We start from the raw sequence: 14,694 nt of genomic DNA on the forward strand, positions 1-14,694 counted from the left end.
AATTATTCCTCCTAACATTCTACTTTCTATTTAATTGTAATTTAAATAATTTAAATATACAATTTTACTGTTTGCAGTGTAAAAACAGTATGAACTTGTTAAAGCTGTGCCAAAAATGTTCGTGCATGTGTATCTTGGATCTAGAGAAGAGATAGTCACAAAGCATATACCGTCCTTACACTAATTGATTTGTCTATCAACGAAGTACGAAACTATCAATGCTTAAATATGAAACTCGGCTAGCACTCAGAATATTTAATGAGTGTTGAAACTTCTTTTCCTTTTTCTTATTTTTCTTGTCATTCTCAGCTAATATCCTATAGCAGATTGTTCATAGAAGTCTGAATACCACAGTCCAAGAGAACAACATGTTCTTGCTCTTATCTTAGTGAGAAAAATAATAAAACTGAGTAACCAATGGGACCATGTTATTCAGAAAGCACTCGCTAATGATAATGTTTCATCTTTCATCTCTGTTGACAACAGCAAGTACATCTGGAGTGACTATATAAGCTCAATGCATTTACAAGCTGAGTAACAACTAAAACTTCTAAGTATCTAAAACAAACAGCAACAAACAGAAGAACACAGATTTACATGTCTGGAATAAATCACATTTGATAAACCAAAACCCCAGTTCAAAATATGATTTCCAAATGAATTCTTCTGTGAGGAGCATAGTAAATGGGAGAATCTTACAAATGGGTTTTCTCCAATCCGGGACATCAGTAGAAAAGAGTGAAGGTCTCCATGCTTCATAAATGGTAGGATAACCATTGGGATTGGAAGACGGCCTTTAGGTCGATTGCGCAAGCTGACTCCTGATGAAGCAGAGAAGGAAAATTAGCAAGTACAAGTATGCTTGTTTTAGGTTATTACATCTTGCTTTCCATAATTTTCTGAATATCTCTGGCAGTCAGCATTTTAATTCTTTGTCCTTGGATTTTGTGTCATCTGTTAGTTTCAAAAGGATGTATAATTGCTAAGAACTATCCTGAAAACTATCAGCAATGTATTTTGCATACCGTAGCACCTTCTAAGGAAGATAGCCATATAATAATAATAATAATAATAATAATAATAATAATAATAATTTTTATTTCTTATCTGCCTCTCCCCAAGGCTGAGCACAACACGGTTAAAAACATATCATTATAAATCATTATGTAAAAGACAAATGATAGAATGTATTTCTATGAAATATATATATTAAAAACACAGAACAAATATTAAAATACATTAAACACAAGACATGAGTTTAACATTCATAGTTAACATCTGACAGGGTAGGCCTGCTGGAAGAGATAGATCTTCGTATTGTCGAAGGCTTTCATGGCCGGAATCCATGGGTTGTTGTAGGTTTTTCCGGGCTATATGGCCATGTTCTGGAGGCAATTTTTCTCCTGAAGTTTCGCCTGCATCTATGGCAAGCATCCTCAGAGGTAATGAGGTCTGTTGGAACTAGGAAAAATTGGTTTATATATCTGTGGAATGACAAGGGTGAGACAAAGGACTTTTGTTTGCTGGGCCTAGCTGTGAATGTTTCAGCTGATCACCTTGATTTGCATTCAATGGCTTGGTAGCGCCTGGGGGGAAACTTTTGTTGAGGGTGATTTCATGTGCCTGTTTGTTTCCCCTCTGTTGTTTTTCTGCTGTAATTTTTGAGTTTTTTTTAATACTGGTAGCCAGATTTTGTTCATTTTCATGGTTTCTTCCTTTCTGTTGAAATTGTCCACATGCTTGTGGATTTCAATGGCTTCTCTGTGTAGTCTGACATGGTGGTTGTGCGAGTGGTCCAGCACTTCTGTGTTCTCAAATAATATGCTGTGTCTGGGTTGGTTCATCAGGTGCTCTGCTATGGCTGATTTCTCTGGTTGAAGTAGTCTGCAGTGCCTTTCATGTTCCTTGATGCGTGTCTGGGCGCTGCGTTTGGTGGTCCCTATGTAGACTTGTCCACAGCTGCATGGTACACGGTAGACTCCTGCAGAGGTGAGAGGATCCCTCTTGTCCTTTGCTGAACGTAGCATTTGTTGGATTTTCTTGGTGGGTCTGTAAGTGGTTTGTATGTTGTGTTTCCTCATCAGTTTCCCTATGCGGCCAGTGGTTCCCTTGATGTACGGCAAGAACACTTTTCCTCTGGGTGGATCTTCATCTTTACGCTTGTGGTTTGTTCTCGGTTTTGCAGCTCTTCTGATGTCTGAGGTGGAGTATCCATTGGCCTGTAGAGCCCAGTTTAGGTGGTTCAGTTCATCTTGGAAAAGGTGGGGTTCGCAGATTCTTTTTGCACGGTCTGCCAAGGCTTTAATTGTGCTTCTTTTTTTGACTTGGGTGATGGTTGGAGTTTTTATGAAGATATCTATCCGTGTGTGTGTGGGTTTTCTGTAAACGGTGTGACCCAATTGTTGATCTGGTTTGCGGATGACTAGGACATCTAGAAAAGCCATTGAAATCCACAAGCATGTGGACAATTTCAACAGAAAGGAAGAAACCATGAAAATGAACAAAATCTGGCTACCAGTATTAAAAAACTCAAAAATTACAGCAGAAAAACAACAGATGAGAAACAAACAGGCACATGAAATCACCCTCAACAAAAGATTCCCCCCAGGCGCTACCAAGCCATTGAATGCAAATCAAGGTGATCAGCTGAAACATCCACAGCTAGCCCCAGCAAACAAAAGTCCTTTGTCTCACCCTGGTCATTCCACAGATATATAAACCAATTTTTCCTAGTTCCAACAGACCTCATTACCTCTGAGGATGCTTGCCATAGATGCAGGCGAAACGTCAGGAGAAAAATTGCCTCCAGAACATGGCCATATAGCCCGGAAAAACCTACAACAACCCACAGATAGATCTTCAATTGTCTCTTAAATTCTGATAGCTGATATACTTGGAGTAATCCAAAAAAGAACAGATTGCTTACCTGTAATAGTAGTTCATTGAGTGGTTGCCTGTGAACTCACATAAATGGAGTTACCTGCACCTGCACAGTCCATCATTCATATCTTCTAGAACAGTGGTTCTCAACCTATGGGTGCTCAGATGTTTTGGCCTACAACTCCCAGAAATCCCAGCCAGTTTACCAGCTGTTAGGATTTCTGGAAGTTGAAGGCCAAAACATCTGGGGACCCACAGGTTGAGAACCACTGTTCTAGAGGTCACATAAGTGTTTGAGTGGTAGCCTTGGCCACTCCTTGTAGACTATACCAGTAGACTACACCCTTGGTTCCCTGCATGCTGTATCAGGTTACCATGAGGCAGCAGCCAAGGATCTGAGGATAGGCAAGTTGCATGTGTTCACAGATGACCACTAAAAAAACTACGGTTACAGATAAGCACCCTGTCCTTCTTCATGCTCTCTATAATTCACATAAATGAAGACTTGGAAGCTACTAACCAGGATAAGAAGAGTATCATGCCACATAGTTAAAAAGCACAGCCATCCCAAACTCAGCTTCCACCTAAACCTGGTGTCCCATCTATAAGATATGAAAGCTGGGAGTTTTGACCAGCTGGCAGCTTTAGAAATGTTGTACATAGGAATCCCTCTCAAGAAAACAAACTTTTCACTTAGGTAGGAGATTATCTGCCTGCAAGTTCATAGGCCAGGCAAATGGCCACTGCAACCCAGTTGTGGTAAGGCAGAAAGTATTTTCTTGGCAGATGAGTAAGAAAGAAAAAGTCTCTGTCTTCCTGAAAAAAGATGAACAATCAATCAAAGGCCAGAGTCTGGCAGGCATCCAGTGAATGGAGAGAGCATTTCTGACCTGTTGTAGTATTCCACAGAAATGCAGGAAGAACTGTGTATTGATTAAGAGCTCTAGAAGGTGCAAAATGATGCACTGTACAGATGCAGGTAATCTCATTTTTTGTGAGTCACAGTGATTATAGGCTCATCCAGACAGGGCCCATTTCCCAGGCCCTCTTGCACTTTTACTGGAGGCATCCAAACAATGTCTCCAGTAAAAAAGGATTAATTCGAAAGAAAGCAGGAAAACCCTGCTTTATTCCAAATTAATTAGATAGCCCATTAGACCCACACCTTTGTGAAAGGCCCGGTCTAATGGGCTATGAGCCCTGTGGGACAGGCCCACAGATAGTCCTGGGACTACCATGGACCCTCATCCCCTTCCCAAACCCCCCCACAAAACCCTTAAAAATAAAAAGGGAAACTTACCGGGATCCATTAGGCCTCTGTTGAAGCCTGACGGCCCCTGGTAAGGTGACAGGTTGGTCTGAACCGTGAGATTCTATTATTGAGCCCGCCTTATGCATTGTGTCTTTCTATAGTGCAATAAAACCACCATCTTTCTATAACTATCCAACAGTATTCCTATTCCAGTTCTCTATTAGAAGTTCAGTGTTCCCTCGCTCCTTCGCAGTTCGCTTTTCGCAGACTCGCTGTTTCACGAGTTTCCTTCCTTGCTACTCACAGGACTGTTGCCGCCTTCTCTCTCTTGCTCACTCACCAGGATGGATTGCAGTGGCAGAACCAGGACTCGGCCCGGTGAGTGAGTGAGCGTTGTAGGAAAGGGCAAGAGAGTGAGTGAGGGCAGGGAGGATAGCAAAGGCAGCAGTGGCGGATAATACGGAGTGTCGGATAAGTGGAAGTCAGATAACTGGGGCTCTACTGTATATAGAGCTCCTACTTCGCGGATTTTCACTTTTCGCAGGTGGTCCTGGAACGTAACACCTGCAATAAGTGAGGGAACACTGTATTTTGAATGTGATACACTATGAACTTCTAAATAAGTCAGTGAATTACATGACTACTGTTACCATCTAATACTATTGCCAATAGCAAAGCAGCAATGACTTATGCACAATTTAGAACATTTCTGTACAAAAGCTGATAGAATACCCAAAATTGCTCACCAATCAGCTTGGTAACATGTGGATGATCAAATTCCTTCATGCACGCAGCTTCCTTCAAGAATTCTTCTATATCATTTGAAGTAAAGATGTCAGCTAAAATAGAAACATATTAAGATTTTATTTCAAATATTTTCAAAAAAAGATGGTAGATGTGCAAAACAAGAACATATTATTATTATTATTATTATTATTATTATTATTATTATTATATGATACACAACAAGATTAGTACACAGCAAACAAGATCACTATCCTGGCTTTTGTATTTGATCATACGTTGGACACTTCCTAAGTGTCTAGGACTGTGTGATGTATCGGCGAATAATGCATGATGCTGATCCAAGTAGGGTGGCCTTTTGCAGCTGACAGGTGGTAATTTTGTAAGCGCCGATTGTTTTTAAGTGCAGACCAAGGTCTTTAAACACTGCACCCATTGTATTTACTGGCTTGTGACAGAGTTTTTGAAGTTCGATCTTTAAATCCTCATATCATGTAAGGTATTATTATTATTATTATTATTATTTATGTTTATTTATATCCTGCTTTTTCTCTTCACAAGGAGACTCAAAGCAGCTTATATTAAAAACAGAATTAAATATCATCGGTATTAAAAATTCTGTTAAAATCCATAAAAAACATACTCAAAACTAAAAACTACCTTTAAAGAGCACATTTAAAACAACAGCATAATTAATACTAACATATTTTAATTGACAGTAAATCACTTCATCAAATACATGGAATCCTGGCTTTGTTGGCAGATCATTATACTGTATAGTATGCTTTATGTAAATGGGTTCAGGATTGTAATCCATAAGATCGAAGAGAATTGTGAAAAGTACTAACAGTGACTTCTTAGTAGCAGTATTAACAAACGTGTATTAATCAAATGGTAAACTGATGCCTGAATTAAACTGAAAATGGCATCAAAACTCCCAGTGATTTAGTGGCTCAGGAACCTTCCCAGTGGCATTCTACTCCCACAGTTAAAATTTGTTAATGGATGTCACAGCACTTAATTCACAGACCAACAGCTATACTGATGAGGATACTGCTTTTATAGTAGCAAGGATCTTGGATGACTGTAAAAGTGAGGCACGGCTTTGAACATGAAAAGCACACAGCAACAAAAGATGAAAAGGAGGGAGAGGAAAGGGAAAAAATGGACCTAGTGTTGTTTGATGAGGAAAATGGTAATAGAAGGCATCAGAGACCTATTGACCAGTCTAGAAGCTACCTACCTTTTAGCATTTTCACTGCAACCTTTTGAAGAGAGCCATCCGGCAGTTTCAGCTGACCTTCTCTTACAGAACCAAATTCTCCTGATAAAGTACAAAAGGAACAGGTCAAACACAATGCAACTGAACTTTACCCCCATGGACCATAAAGGATGTAGATCTTAAGTGAAGAAAGGCTATATATATGGATGCTTCTAAATAATGGTCTCTTCCAGTTAAGGATTTTCTTCCCAACGAACACAGTTCAGATTGATTTCAGAGAAGAAAGATAGATAATATCACACTGTGGCTAAAGATTCTCAAGAAGTAGAATAAAAACTGGTAAGAACGTTATACACCCAACAACAAAACTATATGGTGTTTTCCTCTCCCCATTTCCCCCTTAAAGCAACGTTTCTCAACCTGGGGGTCATGAGGGGGTTTCAGAGGGGTCACCAAAGACCATCAGAAAACATATATTTCTGATGGTTTTAGGAATTCCTTTGGCAGAGAAGGCTGAAGATCTCTCTGCCTGTCCTTCTCTTCCTTTTTGGAAACAGACAGCCAATCCTCCCACCAAAAGCCCTCCCCTGCTATGATTGGTTGGCCTCTCAGCTGGCCTCTCAGCCAAGGAGAGGGTTGTTTCCAAGACTCCAGGCAGGGAGGGGAGAGCAGGCGTGCTCAGCGCATGGCAGTGTGGTGTGCATGTGTGGGTGAGGGAAAGCTTGTGAGGCTGGAGGGAGGCTTACGCCAGCGAGTCCCTTCAAGGCATGGGGGTTCTGTGTGGGAAGTGTGACCCAATTCTATCACTGGTGGGGTTCAGAATACTCTTTGATTGTAGGTAAACTATAAATCCCAGCAACTACAACTCCCAAATGTCAAGGTCTATTTTCCCCAAACTAAACCAGTGTTCACATTTGAGCAAATTGAGTATTCATGCCAAATTTGGTCCAGATCCATCATTGTTTGAGTCCACAGTGCTCTCTGGATGTAGGTGAACTACAATTCCCGAACTTGAGATCAATGCCCATCAAACCCTTCCAGTATTTTCTGTTGGTAATGTGAATTTTGTGTGCCAAGTTTGGTTCAATTCCATCGTTGGTGGAATTCAGAATGCTCTTTGATTGTAGGTTAACTATAAATCCCAGCAACTACAACTCCCAAATGACAAAATCAAGCCCCCCTCCTAACCCAACTAGTATTCAAATTTGGGCATATCGGGTATTTGCGCCAAATTTGGTCCAGTGAATGAAAATACATCCTGCATATCAGATATTTACATTAGGATTCATAACAGCAGCAAAATTACAATTATGAAGTAGCAACGAAAATAATTGTATGGTTGGGGGTCAACATAACATGAGGAAGTGTATTAAGGGGTCACAGCATTAGGAAGGTTGAGAAACACTGCCTTAAAGCACCTCCACTCTCATTTTCTTTTGATTATGTACTTCTTTCCTATATTTTCCAACATGTTCTCTATTTCTCCATCCATGCCTTTCAAAATATGCCATTCTTTTTATTTTTCCCTTAGCTTTGCCTCTTCAAATTCCTCTATCTCAGAAATGTCCAAAAGCTCAGAAATTATATGTGTTTACCTGTTTGATTGAAGCAATCTCAACCTGCGATAAATGCTATGAAATGATTAGTCAATAAACAGAAAGGCAGGGCTCAGCTAAATTTCAGCTTTTTTTTTACTCGTTCCAATAAGATAGAGGCTGTTGTGATCTAATAATCCTATTTTGGGTCATTAAGACATGCTAAAACTCATTGAAATCAATAAATTTACACTGAAGTGTAAGCCTTCCTCACAGCAGATGCAGATTTGTCTCATTCCACACTCACCCTTGCCTAGCATTCTTCCCAGTGTAAACTGCTGCTCTTGAATCAGGACATCTTTCAGTTTAGTCTTCAGTTCATCACTGATTCCTATACTGTCCACTGGAGAGAGGCAGAAAGATGTATTTAACACAAAATCTCTAAACCTTATTTTTTAGAACCATAGAGAGATATACTAGATAAAAAATCACATTGAACAGGAACGAGCATGAAAATGAATGGTTAGATCTCATCATTTCTTCACACCCGTAAATTCTGTGTGAATGACTTCATAACTACATTAAGTATGCTTAAGATTGGTCCTATGTTCATTTCCTTTTCACGTATTATAAGATATTCCAAATTTTGCAATTATTACATGTGCATTTACTTCAGTTTCAGAGTTTAAAATGCTACGCAACCCTTTTGTTACACAATTAATAAAGAGGAAATAAGAACACTGTAAGCAGTACAGATGGATCAGACTTGTATCAGTCAATTCCACAGATGGTGAGGGTGAATCATAGCTGTTAGTATGTCATAGAAGCTAGAATAATTTACAATAGTGAATAAGAGGGACTTGTGTTTGAGATGTAGCACAAAGATGGCTCAATTATTTTATTTACCATATATCCTCGAGTATAAGCCAAGTTATTCAGCCCTTTTTAAGGTTGAAAAAGCCCCCCTCAGCTTATACTCAAGTCAAAGTTATTTATTATTTTACTGGGTTATTATTATTATGATTACATTTACATTACTTTACTCTATTAATTATAATAATAAATTTTATTTCTATACCTCCCTCTCTCCCCTATGTAAATATAATATTTTAATCTATTATTACTGTTGTTATTGCTTTTCCATTATTTTACTTTATTATTATTGTTGTTGTTACATTTATTATTTTACTCTTATTATTATTAAAAGGATACGTAAGCACATTTGCATTGAAGAAGGTTCGAATAATGGTTTAATCAGAGTGGTTCAGTCTTATCTTAAATTACAGTTCTATGTAAATATTCAAAAACATTTCACATACTGATGCCTCAATTAATGTAATTTATTGGTATTTATTTTTTACTTTGACATTTACAAGTAGCTGCTGCATTTCCCACCCTCGGCTTATATTCAAGTCGATATGTTTTCCCAGTTTTTTTGTGGTAAAATTAGGTGCCTTGAGTTATATTCAGGTTGGCTTATATCTCAGTATATATGGTATATATTATATTGCATTGCTAAGTCAAGAAATTATGGCAAAAGTGTAAGCAAAATTTAGCATTTCCAGTTTCTGTCTATAAAATAAAGCTGGCAGCTGTGTGCATACATGAAAACAAATTGGTTCAAACCCAAACATACTTAGAACAGATCCACTGAAATCAATGCCCCTTCATTTAATCCTTAAAATCAACAATTAATCTCTTGACACTTTCAGGACAAACATGTTTTATTTGGCACAGGCTTTCAAGGACTTCAACCCACTTCATCAGCTGTAGCTTTCAATTATTTTAAATTGTCTGCTCTATGCATGACTACATCTATATCCAGCTGTACATCAGCAGTAACCAAACCAAGATAAACACAAAGAGAGTAATAAAATTGATCAGAAATGTAAAAGCAAGGCTCTCACATATTCAGTTCAGTGCTTGGAAAATGTACTTTTCTAACTGCCATTCCCAGCTGCCCCTAACCAGCACTGTTAGATTGATTTTCCCAAGCTCTTCAAATTAGGTGCCACCAAAGGGAAGACCCTGCTCCTTGAAGCCATCTATAAACTTTAAAAGATCTTTTTACTCAGAGCAAGGTCTTTCCTAATTATCACAGCTGTTGCAAAACATATAAAAAGAGATACCCTATAACTTATAATGATTTTAGTGGGAATGAAAACAGCACTGCAACTTATTAACTAGCTACAGTCCATCTCTATAGAAGGAAGCCACATTGAAATTAATGAGATCTAACACTTGAGCTGATGTCACGTTTACTTGGAAGTAACGCGTATTGTGAATAATATGGCTTTCTAATTATTAATATGCATGAGATTGTCATTTATTTCTATCTATAGAATATCATGTTAAGTGAAAGTGGAATACAAACATATGTTATGATGATGATAATGATGTTCTCGCAACATCTCAATACAGCAGTGCAACTATCTAATCTGTGCTTGAAGCATGGGTTTTGGACAAAGATTCCAGAAACACATCCATGAGACCTTTTTGTTCTTTACTTTGTGTCTGTATTATAATTGTTCAGTGTTCAAGATTCAGAAAAGTGAATGAGAGGAAGAGGAAAGAAGAACACTTTGTGTCAACTACCTGGAAGTGCATTTGATGAATGGAGTTTGTAAAAGAGAGTCATTAGAACATTTTACCTACATGTTGCCTCAATAAGCTCTGGCACTTCTCTGTTGAAAGATCTCACTGCTCGGAAATGGACTATGGGATCCCCTCCCACCACGCTGCCAAAGGCATGACTAGAAGAGAAAAAGGGGGGGGGGGGAATCATTAATATAATATGCAAAAAAGTGTCACAAAAGGATAAATAATCCACATTACATATCTATAACACAGAGAGTGACCTAGAGCCTCCTTAAATAGTTATCTCTTTCCTCCTTGTGAAATCATCCACAATTTCTGGCGTCCCTAGGGTAGGTCCTTTCTCATTTTTATTTATCCAAAGACAACACGAACATAGGGATACAGCTATTTTCAGAAAAATTGGAGTTGCCCCAACACCTGCTTTCCCCATCTAAAATACCTCCTCCTCCTCCTATTATTCTGTTTAATGGAAATCTCCTCTGAAACTCTGCACAGGTTTGTCCTAGACATGTGTTTTAGTCACTACATGACAAGGCATTTACCCAAAACGGGTTTCTTTTCTTCTTTTCCTCAGAAGGATCAGTGCCAAGGAAACAGCTGTGACCAGTGCCGTCAGAATACCTAAAACCACAGGAACCCAGGATGTCCCATAGGGAGGCTGTCTCTGTCCCGCTGTATAAAAGAGAAAAACCAAGATATCACATGTGGCAAAATACACTCCAAATGGTCATCTGTAACAAAAAAAAGTATGCTCTTCATTATATCAGAAAATATAAATCATGGCAATAAGACTTCATGGAAAACCCATCAACACAACCATAAACTGCAGGAGCCCCTGATGGTACAATGGGTTAAACCCTTGTGCTGGCAGGACTGACGACCGACAGGTTGGAGGTTCGAATCTGGGAAGAGTGCAGATGAGCTCCCTCTGTCAGCTCCAGTTCCCCATGCGGAAACATGAGAAAAGCCTCCCATTACGATGGTAAAAGATCAAAACATCCAGGCATCCCTGGGCAACGTCTTTGCAGACGGCCAATTCTCTCACACCAGAAGCGACTTGCAGTTTCTCAAGTTGCTCCTGACTTGAAAGAAAAAAAAACACACACCCCATAAACTAAGTTTATTTAGCAGCTACAGAGGCAAAGGAAGAAGAAACGGATTAGTTCTGTAATGGAATTAAAGAGAAAATGGTCATGCACCTAAACAGGACTTCTTGTTACTCATAGATGACTCAAATGCAATCATAGAAAGTAGAGTAAAAATATACATGGTATGAAAATTTGGCCTAGCTTCAAGAAATAAGGTAGGAGACTGACTTGAGTTTTTGAAGGTCAACAGTTTATTCATTGCAAAGACATTCCTAAGACAAAAACAAAAAAAGCTACTGCACGCATGACTGTATACATACTTGATGGCCAATGTGGAAATAAAATAAACTATATAATTAGAAGCAGAATATGGAAAAGCTCCATTCCCTTTGCAAAAAGAAGAACAGGAGGAGGAGGATTGTGGCATGAACCATGAACTACTAAAGGCGACAATAAAGTTAAAAAAACCACTAGACATCATCATGCCAAAATACAACCTGAATAACAATCCCATATTATTTAAAGACAATGTGAAAAATAGATTTGCACTATTAAGCCCAGTTGACAGGGAACCAAATGAGCTCTGAACTGAAGCCAGGAACATTGTCAGGGAGGATGGCCATCTGTCGGGGTACTTTGATTGTGCTTTTCTTGCATGGCAGGGAGTTGGACTAGTTGGCCCATGTGGTCTCTATTTTCTATGATTCTATGAATGCCAAAGGATACTAAAAAGAAAGAAAAGCCTCTAGGGATGAAGATGAAACTTCAAAAAAGTAAAGAAATAAGGGAAGCAAAAGTGAAAAAAAAGGATAGAACAATATTTTTGGTATGCAGTATCTTACAGTGAAGACATATTTTGTTTCAATGTGAAGTCTTTTCAGGATCCTTACATAACATTTCTTTGTAATCATCATATAATATCTGTATTCCTCTAAATTATGCATGTAATTATGTATTTAGAGAACCTTTAAGATACTGCAATGGAAACAAGTCCTGGAAAACTGAAAATGAATGGGACTAAAGGCAGTCAATTGTCTTTTTCAAGAAATGCCCCAAGGATGATATGTATGTTGCTTTTAAAGTATTTTTAATGGAATGAAGAGCCCATAGAGTGAAAACATAAAATTGGCATATGTAAGTATTTTAAAAAACAGTTGTGTGAATCACTTAAATTTTTGAAAAGGTTTGTTTTCCACATTCTGTGCCATTGTAAACATATAATTTTAAGTTGCACAATACCCTGAATTAGAAATTGAAAAGTAGTACTTTTTATCATTTGTGTATAAAAGAGCCGAAGTATATGCTGATGGCAGAGAGAATAGAAGACTACACTTGGTAGTATTGCCAGAGCAAGAGGAGACATCTTTGAGCAGGAATCTTCTTTGGAGGCTTTTAAGCAGAGCCTGGAGGACCATCTGTCAGGAGTGCTTTGAATGTGATTTTCCTGCTTCTTGGCAGGGGGTTGGACTGGATGGCCCACAAGGTCTCTTCCAACTTATGATTCTATGTCTGGGGAAGACGTAATGCATCTGGGCAAAATGCAGGACCTGAACATGCCACATGTTGCTCATTTCCTACACAACTGGAAAATGGGGTCAGGGAGGGTAGGAAATGCTTCCAATCTTTAGGAAACGTAGAGAGACAGATCTCACATCCTTCCTCTTCCCAAGAGTACTTCTCTGCTGAAACCATCACAGTAGAGGAAACTTGTGTGTGTGAGTGTGAGTACAACAAGGCCAGCAACACCAGTTCCTTTGCCACTGAGATATTGGAGCATTTGCCTAACTTGCGTTGTAAATTCATCCTCATTCTTCTTGGCAGGCGAAGTGTGCTTCAAGTAAGACTGCAAGTGGTTCCCTAAACAGCACTATTAAATGCTTTTATAAGCTTCCCCACCCTTACTGGGAGACACTAACAAGCTGCCCCAAATATTTCACACACAGAGGGAACACAGAAGATGCCTATTCAGTACCAGCTTGTTATTACCGGAAAATAAGCAATATTTATTTTCCACAAGCCTTACCACAAAGTTTCATTATTTTTACAGATCTATAGTTTTGTTCACTCAGCATTTCCACAATGCAGCTTTCTTTACAAGTTTTTATAAGCTTGGCTTCATACTCCATTAGATATGGTTTCTGTTTGGATGCAATGAGCCTTAGGCCAAAATAGAGCGAGGGAGCACAGTGTATTTTAGTATGAGTAATTGTTTAAACAAAGAAAAGTTATTTGTTATTAGTGCAGTCTTGTCAGATTTTAGGGAACACATTGCCATTCAAGATTTTGCTAGGTTGAAGACTAATTCATTACTCTTCTAGATGCTTCAGTCATAACCCAACAGTTGACATGACTAACATCACTGTAGTGCATCAAACTGTATGCTAAATTTTGGGCTTTATTTTCAAATTATCTCCATATATTTAGGTGAATTACACTTTCTATTGTGTTGTATTTTTCTTTGTATTTTTTCTGCCATGAAATACTGCATGGTTTACAAGGGAATAAACAATTGATTTGAGAAAAACAAACAACTTTGGCCCTCCGGCTGTTAGGAATAGTGGGAGTTGAAGTCCAAAACACCTGGAGGGCCAAAGTTTGCTCATGCCTGCTTTAGAGCCACTGCATTATTTTAATCTTACACCCATCTTGGAGGGTAGGGGAGTGGGGATGGCTGGTGGGGATGGCTCAACTCTACTACCAGACACAAGTAGAGCTGGCTCCCTGAGTACATGGAATTTCTATAAATTGTTGATTAACAATTCAAACATTGATTCAAGGGGAATAACTTTCTCAAGCGAGAAAAATAAGGTTTGGAATGGCACTTTCCCCAGGATGTGGGTGAGGAATAAGTGTGATTTAATGGTATTAATGTTGGACTAAGCCTTGCTCAGCCATGAAAACTTCCTGGGTGACTTTGGGCAAGTCACTCTCTCTCAGCCAAAAGACAACCCCCTTCTAAACAAATCTTGCCAAGGAAACCACATGATAGGGTCACCTTAGGATGCTCATAAATTGGAAAGACTTGAAATTACATAATAACAACACAAGCAAATGTGGGTGGGGTTATCACAACAAAAAGAACCTTTAAAAAGAGTGGACAAGACTGGAATTTCACCTTTGATCTAGAAGTGCAATTCCAATTGGAAATAGCCCCAAATCGGGGTTTCAGGAAGGACTGCCCTTCCAAATATTTCATCCCTTGGACTTCTTCCTCCCCTACACCCTCTCAGTTTATAACAAAGCAGGAAAGGGAAAACTAATTATCTATTATTTGTAATCAAACATAGTAAAGCCAGTAGGAGGTATTAACCCTTCTCTCAGTTCTAGTTGCCCTTCCAATTGGGGGGGGGGGGGGGCTTCCACACAGCCCTATAT

The 14,694-nt window shown here is 38.8% G+C and overlaps 1 protein-coding gene across 2 annotated transcripts in view; it reads right to left on the reverse strand.

Annotated features, from left to right (window-relative positions):
• TYRO3 (TYRO3 protein tyrosine kinase) overlaps positions 1-14,694 on the reverse strand; it is a 94,728-nt gene that overhangs the window by 18,387 nt on the left and 61,647 nt on the right. For both annotated transcript variants that reach the window (XM_060760782.2, XM_060760778.2), the window contains exons 10-15: positions 10,774-10,903; positions 10,289-10,386; positions 7,941-8,036; positions 6,120-6,200; positions 4,879-4,971; positions 700-821 (exon numbers count right to left, since the gene is read on the reverse strand). In XM_060760782.2, coding sequence (XP_060616765.2) covers positions 700-821; positions 4,879-4,971; positions 6,120-6,200; positions 7,941-8,036; positions 10,289-10,386; positions 10,774-10,903 — 620 coding nt within the window. The remainder of the gene's footprint in view (positions 1-699; positions 822-4,878; positions 4,972-6,119; positions 6,201-7,940; positions 8,037-10,288; positions 10,387-10,773; positions 10,904-14,694) is intronic.

Source organism: Anolis sagrei, chromosome 1 (assembly GCF_037176765.1).
Source record: "Anolis sagrei isolate rAnoSag1 chromosome 1, rAnoSag1.mat, whole genome shotgun sequence".
NCBI lineage: Eukaryota > Metazoa > Chordata > Lepidosauria > Squamata > Dactyloidae > Anolis > Anolis sagrei.